Below are 11,229 nucleotides of genomic sequence, written 5' to 3'. Positions count from 1 at the left end.
AATTTATTCAAAATAAGTATCTCTTAAGGCACTCAAAGGGTTATTTATTCTCATTATTTTTACAATGTTAAGGCTCCCCATCCAAATGTTTTCTCATTAACTTTGTSCCATTTCATAAAAAGTAGCAGCAATGGTGCCTTCATTTGTGGATGGCAAAAAGCCACATTATGTTTAAGTTATTTAAACATGCAACGGCAGCTGAAGTGTGATTCTACTCTGAAAAAATGGATTCAAATATTGTCATTGAAGACTTCTGTGTTTGTTTGTTTAGGAGTATCTCCAAGAGAAAGCTGCTTATCTTAAAATAACGTTTGCCTTCACAGATTCAACTCGGAATCTCAATGCTAAACATGACCCACTAAAAGATTCTGCAAGAGTCATTAGAGTTATAATAGTGATGCTGTTTGGGACATACGTGCTCATCCAGCCCAAATACCTTGCTCCTAATAAAGGTGAGAAGCTGGAAACAAACATCTCAAGCTACTGAACTCAGCAGATGGAGCTGTGAATGCACTGATCCACTGCCTCTACATGCAACATCTGTTGCTTCTTTTTTTCATTTTTAAGAGTAGAACTGCACTTTTATATGAGAATGTAATAGAATTTTTTTTTTTTTTGTCATTTGTGCTTAACTAAGCAGCTGGTAACATTAGCAAAACAGCTATTTCTACTCATTATTTGTTAATGAAGCATTTTAAGTTTTTAATGTGCTGTATATATAAAAACTTAAATTCATAATGGAGAAATACCTAAAAGAAAAAAAAAACCTCACTTTACAGTATCAGAAGTATAAATCCTAATGGATAGACAAYATCTGAAGACACTATAGCTCCTACTGAAAATGGCTCATCTTAATCTTAGCTCTCAGAGCAGCACATTCCATTGTTCTGATTTACATTTTCCCCATAGCCCCTAACTCGGTGTTATATATCGTGTTGTATCACAATGTGATGACAACACATCTTTTCTTCCAGCCATAAAACCCTTAAAACAATTTACTTACAGCAAATTTATCCACAGTGAACCACTSTCAATAGCTAAAAAGCCTGTAAACCCAACTAAATGTTGTCTAAAAGCACAAACGAAAAAAACCACACCTTTGCTCAGGTTTGTATCTGCGTACTATTCTTTAACATTTTTTTTCTAACCAATACTGCAAAGAAGTTCCCCATGTATCAAGACTATCCCATTTAAACGTTTTCCTCTGTTTGCAGATAACAGCAATTTGCTAATACTCAACAGAATGGAAAGCTCCTACCCACTGAAAAAATGCTAGAGAAGAAGCTTTAAATTTACACAAGCCAATACGAGAGGGTTATTTTACAAGCCTAAAATCACTTTTTAATTTTTTTTTTTTTTTCCAGGAAAAAACAACTCTTACTGATCTACTTCCATAATTTCACTGACTGATACAGCAAAATGAAGATTTTTGAGAGATTTTTGAGAGAAAAGTTTAACTAGCTTTTAAAATCCAGATAAATGCAAGGTCAGGTTTAGTGCAAGTCACTTAGCTAAGCCAGCACGCCCACGTGCCGCTCTGCACAGGTAGGGTAAGAACAGATGCAAAAAACACATGAATAAGTTTTTAGAGGAAAAGAGAGTCTTGTGTAAATCAGGTGTCGAGCAGATGGGAAAGGAAAACAAAAACTCCAACATCAACAGGCAAAAAGAAGGACGAAGAGAAAAGGTAATGGGGAAACTAAAGGAATGGAACCAATAATGCTTCTGATCTGGCTAGCTACCAGCTAGAGAGGCATCATTAAGCAGCGCGGCATTTTTACAGTGGAGAAAAATATTTTGCTAGTGTTTATTTTTTTTAAATAAAGCCATTATTAAAATACATCTCCAAAACCATCTGTGTACTTTTAAAGCCAAGAATAAATACTTTATTGCATACTGACCTTTTAAAGACAAACTCATTTATGGACYGCCCGAAAAAATAAAAAAAGAAAACTAAAGTCCAATTATTACATTTATCAAACATGTTTAAAGTGGTTTTAAGCAGCAAGTAAATTGTGCCTAGTTACTAGTGGCCATTGCATAGTGGTCAGTTAWGCAGACTGGCCCTGCTGGCCCTGTAAAACTAGCTTATTTTTAGATGATTAAAAAAAAAAAAAAACAAACCCACAGGATTGTAAAGTTACCTATATTGCCCGTATACAAGTTGTAAGAGCATCTCAAACTCTCCTCTTCACTRTGAAAGGTCCAAAATATCCGGCACACAATTCTAATTCTTGGCAAAAAATATCAGTGCTTATTCAGTTTACTACACAAAGCTGCTGTAGGTGTTGCACAACCTTTAAGAAACCTTGAGTTAGTGTTTCCCTTCTCCACACATTGATTTTATCACTCTGATGCAGAAACCTGACCTCTGAAGTCCATCAGTGACAGCCTTCACCACAGATGGTTGTTAACACCTCTCCTGCGCTTCTAAATGTTACATCCCTTTTTTTATTTTAAAAGCTAAAGTGCCTGCATCCTAAGAATATTAGACTGCTATGTCTAAGACTGTAAGAATTGTTAATGTGGTCACAGTGAAATGAAAGTCAAACTGGAATCCTAATAATTCAGGCTGTCAGACATCGGGAAATCAGTTCACCTCACTTAAACCTGCACGCTGCATTTAGACTTAACTTAGTTTTGAATAAAGTTATCATAATATTTAAACTTTTATATATTTACTGATAAACTGCAGTGTTCTACCACAATGGTACTTTCTAGTTTAGAGAACATGATAAATACTTAGGAGCACATTATGCACTCCAGCATGGACAACAGAATACAGCTTGGAATACAGATGGCAGAGCTATGCACTGTCRAGAGATACAGTTCCTATATGTCCTACTGAGATCTTCACCTTCACTTTAACTCTAGTTAGAGTATTTGTACTTAAAGTGGACTGCTTTCAACGATGCAGCACTACTCTAAATGTTCAACCTGATTAGCCTAACCTAGTACTTTTATTTGCAGTAAATTCATGTAAAAAAACTGCATGAAGTTACTTGGAATATCTGTTTATGGTTTTCATACTTAGTCCAAAATAATACTCCAATTACTCCACAAATACTACTTAAAATAAGAAAAAAATACTTGTAAAAGGACGTATTTACCCGCTATTTTCAACATGTCTAGCTTAGCACTAAACATCCAACTAGATTGGTTTTGGTAGTAATTTAATGCTTTCATCGTTTAAAACCCATTAGTGCCAAATAAACAGGCCTGAAACATCAGTGCCATTTACTTGGAATAACATACACTGAGCAAATCAGCTTGTTCCCCATGTTCATGGTGACCATATTTACAATTAGCAAGCTTACTAAAATCGGTAAAAATTTTTAAGATAAAGTAGCTAATTTTCAAACTCAAAGTGCTGTTTCTCAGTTTTTGTAGGATTTTTTTTTTTTTTTTTTTTTTTTTTTTGGTGGATGTCACCTGAAAATTTCTTGGTAGTCCTGCAGTTTTCAAGCATTTTATCACAACTGTATTTTAACAGCTGTGATAATTCAGAAGCAAACACACTCATTTCCACGGAAAGCTAACACTCCCACCATCAATTTGTTAAGCCGTGGTTTTGAAACAATAGTGTTTTTTGTAGACTCATGTCAGACAAGGCTTCTCTCACTATTTTACCTGTTAGTACAGTAGGAGTATGTAGTAGAATCCTTTCAGCAACATACAATCACTTTTGCATTTTAGATAGCACCAGAAAAGATACCCACCCTACGGAATGCAAAACTTTGAATTTACAGCCAGTATGTACGAGGCATAAGGAAAAGTATTCTAAGTATCAAAAGTATAATAGGAACTTGAATTTTACATTTAAAAGCCTTTTTTTAAGCAGAAAATAATGGTCCTTTATGCAAGTTACCACAATCGGCTTATTTTCATAAGCTATAGTTATTTTCAAATTAAAAACAAAATCAGTGTTTCAAAGAGCCAGAATTGGCATTAAAAAGACTGACATACGTACATCTTAAGGGAGTGTGTAAAAACATCACTAAAAAACCCTCTCTTCTAAATTTGTGACCCATTAAAGAGATCYTTTAATTCCCCCCAACTCGCATACAAACATACACACATACACACTTAAATACGCATACACATAAATTGCTATTAAATCCTGTCCTAAAGGGCTAAGAAATTCACTAGCTTTCTCCTTACTTTCTCCTTACTATCCTCTTACTATCAGACTAAAAACAAAAAGAAATCCAGTTTCAATCTCTTCCTAAACAAGATTTTGAGAACATGAAGGAGGAAACTGTACATTTCAGGAAAAAAACATACTAAGAATTGCTCACTATAAACTGGAGGTAGTTTTGAAAAATGTCAGATTAAGAAATCAGAAGTAACATTAATCTATAAAGAGATAAAAAATGAAATACTCGTGTTAAGAAAAACTGTTTCCATATCATCAAATACATTATTCTTTCAAAAACGGAACTGATKTGTTTCTGGTTGTTACCACTTAAAGAGTAGGTGAAGACACATGCACTTGTTGATCTTCCTCACTGAAAGTGTACTGATGCTACCTGAAGCTGAAACATGGACTGAATGTGCCTTCCAAGGCACTTCCAAGCTCTTTCTCTGCTGTAAGTTTGTTAGATTTCCTGCAAAGCACATCAATTCTGTAACAGCACTTTTGAAACTATGYTGTACCTGTTTGTCAATTTATATATTAAAAAATAATACATTTTATTCCTGAAAATCCAGATAATAATCTTTCTAGGAGAAAGGATTAGCATTGAGTTCTGCTACTTTCAGTGTTATCAGTATAAAATTTTGTCAGGTAACTTGTATACTGCATCACAGTTACATGGTCTCACATGTGCCAGAAAATATGTCTTTTTTAGACACAGCATTTTCAATTGTTGTACTTTGAATCATAGTACTTGTTTAAAATAAAAAAAAAAGTTCCCCAAAAGTCCTTCTCAACTAAGTTGCTCTTAAATTGCCGTTATTAAAAGACTAACCCACTTTTCTGCCCCATCCCAGAAGAAACTCACCAATTTACTTTTGGAAAAAAAAAAAAAAAAAGCATTTCAAACTGACAGGAGGAATAATAATAATAATAATAATAATAATGTAAAAAAGTACTGTATTTATAAGCTATTATAAATGAAATTAAATTACATATTATGTAACCCTGTAGCTACTTTTAGCAAGCTTCCCCCTGTTATTTGAAACTGTGTGCAACAGGAAAAGAAGAAATGATTTCTCATCTGCTTTTCTTATTTTCCCTTTACAAGACGGTAACGTTCTGATATGTATATGTATATGCTGTGCCATATTCTAATAAAGCATATTTGGCTGGGAGTTCCCAGGGTGAAGTCTGTTCCCAGCAATGGACCCACTGGGAAGACCAGATGCCAACAAATTAAATCAAATCCAAAGTGAAGTTTCGGATAACATCCAAAGCTCCTGAATCAAAGCCACATATATCCAACATGCCTTTGTCATCCGGGTCTGCRATAGTAAAACCACTCGATGTCATTCCACAAACAATAAGTTTAGCAGGAATACCCATTTTCTAGAGGGACAAAAGGAAAAAGATATTTTCAGAAGCCATATACATAAATACTTAATCATTGCAGGCTAATTTGTTAGCCCTCACTATTTGAAAAAAGCATCCTCATAGAAATTAGAGATGCCGTGACGATGGAAATAATTACAGTGAGGCATTTTAACCCAACTTTACCACAATTTTAAGATTCCTAAAAATCTTAAGATTAAGATTTTAAGATTATTTAGAATGTAAAACTTTCTGTTAGAGTTATCAAATCATCAAGTAAACATCAAAAGAGTGCATTTTTATCTAAAACAACAATCTCCAAGTGTCTGTTGAATAAATACAACASCTTTATGAGCTCAAACTGCAGGACAGTGGTCTGTAAGGTAACTGAAGCAATTGGCATGAATGCAGTATGAATGGGAACTCTTTGTTTAAAGCACAAATGTAGGAATGAGAACTAATCTCAACTGAAGAACTATGTGTCTAGAACTCATCAGGTGAATTAAAGATTTTAGTATTAATTTTAGCTGGCTGGATATGTCCTCACATGTATGTTTGCAAAAAAATTAGAAATATTTTCTACAAAAATATGTATCTATTACAGATTGTTATTTGAACAGCAGTGTTTTATGGGAACTATTTCTAATTTTTTTATATATTATCTTTAGAAGTTTAATTTCAAGCAAAATTAGAAGAAAAGGTCTACAGATGTTATAAAGAAATAAAAACTACTAAAGAAYAGGAGCTTGCTCCGCTTAAACTTCAGCAACTCCCTAAAAACATAAATGAGCTCTTTTTCAAAGCTTGCTATCACCTCATCATCTTGATAATTGCCCTACAGGCTAACTTTATTATTTCATGCAACTTTGTGAAATCTACTCTTGGAGATCAAAGTTGAATTTTTAATATCCTGTGAACTGTATTCCATTATCCAACAAACGATTCTATCAATTACATAGAACATACAGTAATGCAGACATTCGCTGAATACAAAACACATTTTTTTTTAGTGATATTCCAGTACTAGCAGCAATGTAAGATGAATATCAATTCTTTCAGCAATTTAATGGGTTTAAATATATGCAAATGCTGCCATTAATTCTACCTTGTTGTGGAATATTCTAATTTTAGCAATAATTAGATAACTATTGCGTACAGTCACAACTAATTCTGCCTCTAAAATGTTTCTATAAAAAGTCTTTATTTTGCACCATGTTCATCAAATATAAGCAGMCAGAAGCTTACTTACCTCCCTATATTCCCTAAGGGCCACTGCAGGATGAGTATTTCCAGCAAAGGTCTCGTTATCTGTAAATACCATAAAGATATCAGCAGCTGTTTGCGTCTTTTGAGCCCATATCATGGGAAGGGAACAATCCGTGGTACCCATTGGAATCTAAGGAGGAAAGAACAAGAAAATATTACTCATGRAATACATTAGTACAGATATTGGTAAAAAGCAAAGCTTTTACATAAGCTTCACGTTTTATTATACACAGRTTTCTTGGTTGAAGCACAGTTCACTTATTTCAGTTCTGTCTAGTTGCTTTAAGGTATCCTTTTCAAGCTAATTAACAATGAGATCACTGTGAACTAACTGACAGTCTAATTGCAACGTTCAATTTTTAGGTAGCTGAAAAATGTTAGATTTGCTTTAAATAGAAGCCAAAAAAGTCCACAATGTTTTACTATACAAACATAAAAGAAACACAGAAAACAGAATGCAGCTACTGCAAAGATATCTAAACTGCAATATTAGCAGTAGAGGTTTTGTTTTTTTGTTTTTACATACTTCATACATTTTCACTAATAGYTGAGGTAATGTCATATCAGCTGTCACTGGGCAGGGGACCACTTCATGTGAAAAGGCAATAATATGGGAATCCTTCTCGGTACGTGCTACAACCTGAGAAAGAGGAGGAAAAAAAATATATTAGTTACACTATTTAGAATTTTGAATGCCTGAATCAAGTAATTCATTAAGTATACCCTTATGAATAAAGGAAACCCATACATATACATTTAAGTCAGCATGGCTCCTTATACACACTAATGCCTCATTCCACACTGTACTCATAATATTACCACAAATTGGCAGTGCAAAGATCAGAGATTAATAGCTCTAATTACTGAAAAATAAGATACTTCCATATTTCCTCTCTCCCTCTTTTCAACATAGGAGACTTAACTTTTTTAAAGACAGACTAGAACTACTTTTCTGTAACAAAAAAAGTCACAGAAGCTTTAGGAGCTCAGGTAAAGGGGAAAGAAAAAATCATAAAGAGGTCATGCTGACAACTCCAATTCACACACCCACATTCTCTCAAATTTCTCAGTCCAACTTGTATGTTATCGTCAAGGCTTCCGAATATTTCTTAGGGGTATTATCAGCTAAGGTAAAGCCTGACTGCTGCTCTTAAACTCAAGGTGACTTCTCAATGTGTCTGCAGTAACATCAAGCTGCAGGTCTAACAATGAAGCACGAAGTCACACCAAGCCACGGAACCTGTGTCTCAGCAAAACCATATAGACACTTCCTTCAATTTCAAGACTACTTTTGTGTCAAAAAAAAAGGAATACAAGCTACCTTCTCATACCAGAGAATTCAGATAGTCACAAATTAAAGAAATACACACCATGCACATGGCTGCAGCAACCGTACTGGCATTGAGAACACTGCCCAAAACTTTTTGTGTCATTGATGCACTGACATCAACCGCAAGTAAGAAGCGCTTTCCTGTGGGTTCAATTGTCTAAAAGACAAAAAGAAGAAAATAAACGCACATACTAATATATTAATTTCCACTTTCTGCATCTGCTTTCAACCCTGAAAGTGAATCTTCCTCTTCCTGGGACCACATTAGGGCAATAACATTGCCAAAAGCTGAGTGTCATTAGCTTGTGTTTGCTTGAATAAGCAAACAAACAAAAATAATCAAAGCCCCACTTCCCAAGTGGGGTTATGTTTTTTTTGTTGGCGGTGGTTTTTTGTTATAAAGTTTCAAACAGATTATCTACCACACTTATTCATCTAAACTTTAAGAACACGGAGATTTCTTCAAAAACTTAACAAGCTAAATAACAATATTACCTTGAACGTTTTGTAAAATGCAGCATCTAAGGCTGCTAAAATGTCTTCATCAGGACGCCACCAAAGTTTCCCTCTACTTCCATGTCCAGCTTTATAGGTTTCTAATGCAACCAAAATATGGAAAGGATGTATTCTACCCTAAAAGCAAAATACATCAACAATTATAAAAAATGGGAACTCTCACTTTAAAAATACTTTAAAAAGGTGAAGCCCCTATTGACTCCTCTATGATATTTTAAAAGAAAGGCCCAAGTACTCCATTTTCTAAAAAGAATAAACTACACATTTCTCAATAAGCATTATTTGTATTTTGTGAAGTTATCTGAAGAGATATAGGCTAGGAAGAAATTAAAAACAAAAAAAAMCCAAGCACTGATCATCAAAACAATTGTTACCTTTTTTAGTAGTTTYTCATTTCCCAGTCTTTCACACACTATTGCTACTTCTGAACCTCCTGGTTCAAGCACTGAATTGGCTGTCATCTTTCCTAAATTTCTCAACACTACAGAAATGGACATCTCCTTCAGCAGTGCCTTCCACACCTACCATCAAAGAAAGAACAATAAAAGGAAAAAAAMCATCTTTACATACAAGACTTGGCATCCTGAATTAATATATGCATTCAAAATAAACACCTATCTTATGCAAATATCTTCACTATTTTAAATTAGCTATTTACTTATTAATTTAGAAAAAAACAAATATTTGCGTAACAGCTATTTTTTATGGAAATCTATACTTAACACTCTGAAAAGTATTAGCCTACAGAGTAACAGATACAGACGTTTACTTACTTCTTTAGATTTCAGATGATTTGTCAGAAGGTGCTCTCTAACTAAACCATATTCCTCTATCAAATGAGTAACTTCCAACTCATCTTTTGTTCGCTTCACTTTCTCCACAGCCTCCAGATACTTTAGAAGTTTTTCAGTCTCAGCAGAAACTGCTTTGTCTTTATACGCCTCCTGGACATCTTTCCACCCTTTGGTGATATATTTTGTAACTATAGCAATTCCTATAGAAAAAGAAAAATATTCCAAGAAGAATTATCATCTTTTTATTGGCATTTATTATTTCAGCAAGCAAATCAGCTAGCAGTTTTGATTTGTTTTTTCAAGGTTCATTTGTGGACTTGTTAACTAGCCACAAAACCTATGGGCCTGAAATACCACCAGTTCTGTAAGCATACACAACTTAGAGCAGTTGTTTCATTTATTACGTTACTTTCTGTGGAAGTCTAACATATTCCAAACCAACAGATCTTCCTGAATACCGAAAAAGTATCATTTGTAGAGACAAATTACTGGAGGTTGATTATTTTATCTTCCCTTAATATGAACAAAGGTATAATTTCTGACATGACCGTTTTTTTAAAAATAAAATTTGCGGCATAACATCRCTTAGACACCATCATTCTGCCGTGGTACTTTGGCATCTCCAACAGCAGCACGATACATAAGAGRGGTTTAAAATGCAGCATCTTCAGCTAAACAAGAAGTTATTACCTTCGCTGGCAGGCTTCAGGTGGGACAACCTCAGGAGATCTTTGTGAGACCAACCACTTCTTTGTTTATACTTCGTAACTGCCAGAGCAGCAGCCATGCCGTTCTTCCCGTTGTACCAATCTGCAACAGCTTTTCGTAGCGCCCGGCCCCAGATGCCACATTTCATGCCCTCCTTCAGATCTTTTTTGAATTGGATGAAAGTAAAGAGATGGGCCGGCACGTCACACACTTCAGGAACTGCCTTAAACGCTGCTTGTTTAGTTTTAGCATCYGCACACTGCGAGCAAATCGCAAGCGCAAAAAGCAGCGGCTCCTGTTTTGCCGCTCTTCCCTCCTGACTGAAAGTCTTTATTGCCTGAACAACATCGCAACCTTTGCCCTCCTCAATCAGTCTTATTAAAGCTTCTGCGTTTTCATAGCCCAGCTTCTGCTCCTTGACGGAGTAAGTTGCCCCTTCTGATCCAAAGCACAGGAAGCGATGCAGTCGATTCACATCGGTGACGTGCCACACGAAGCCGCTTGCCGAACTCGGCACCTCTTCATCATGCRGGGGCTGCATTTGGTTTCCCTCTTCCTCCATTATGCACGTCTAAGAAATCTGCTGGAAACAGAGTAAAATTTATTATGAACTACTGGCAAAACTGCTGATTATATTCTCCGACCACTCATACTCTCAGTATCATATCTCTATACCCCTCATCTTTTCCTTTATAATTATAATATAAAGTGTACTGTAAAAGTACAAACACACTACTTAAAAATATATATAAATAYATATTTCTCTTTCAAAGCCTAGTGTTGGTGCTGACTTGAGRATTCTAAAGGGCTTCCAGAAGCTCTTAGCTGTCCCAGCGGACAGTGTTTCTAAACAGCCCCCGTGCAGGACAAAACCTGCGGCTCTGAGGGACGCAGGAGCTGCCGCCCTTCCAGGAGCCTCCCTCCCTCCCTCCTTCCCTCCAAGGCACCACAGCACTTCCCAAGCCGGAGCACCGAAAACCCCTCGGCTGGGCACGAGGGTACGCAAAAATCCTTGCTCAAAAATTCTACGGGAGAATTTGCCTAATTCAACTGGAGGAGAAAAAAAAAAAAAGGCAGGGATGATGAAAAATAAATAAATACATAAG

The 11,229-nt window shown here is 35.4% G+C and overlaps 1 protein-coding gene across 2 annotated transcripts; it reads right to left on the bottom strand.

Moving 5' to 3' along the window:
* Nucleotides 1-5,233: 5,233 nt before the first annotated feature.
* On the bottom strand, nt 5,234-10,742 carry TROVE2 (TROVE domain family member 2). Of its 2 annotated transcripts, XM_026043879.1 has the most exons (8): nt 10,106-10,742; nt 9,395-9,615; nt 8,996-9,142; nt 8,601-8,738; nt 8,146-8,262; nt 7,302-7,415; nt 6,759-6,905; nt 5,234-5,527 (listed from the first exon to the last, which is right to left on the bottom strand). In XM_026043879.1, exons 1-8 carry the CDS (start codon nt 10,683-10,685, stop codon nt 5,375-5,377), a joined length of 1,617 nt encoding a protein of 538 aa, XP_025899664.1. In that variant the 5' UTR covers nt 10,686-10,742; the 3' UTR covers nt 5,234-5,374. The 2 variants fall into 2 exon arrangements, with proteins under 2 accessions (XP_025899664.1, XP_025899665.1); XM_026043880.1 differs by lacking the exon at nt 5,234-5,527 and having other exon boundaries at nt 6,821-6,905; nt 7,309-7,415.
* Between the last annotated feature and the right edge of the window lie 487 nt (nt 10,743-11,229).

Source organism: Nothoprocta perdicaria, unplaced genomic scaffold (genome assembly GCF_003342845.1).
Source record: "Nothoprocta perdicaria isolate Ctin4 unplaced genomic scaffold, notPer1 scaffold_34, whole genome shotgun sequence".
NCBI classification, from domain to species: domain Eukaryota; kingdom Metazoa; phylum Chordata; class Aves; order Tinamiformes; family Tinamidae; genus Nothoprocta; species Nothoprocta perdicaria.
Note: the sequence above shows the minus strand (reverse complement) of the source record. Positions and strands in the feature narration are given on the sequence as shown.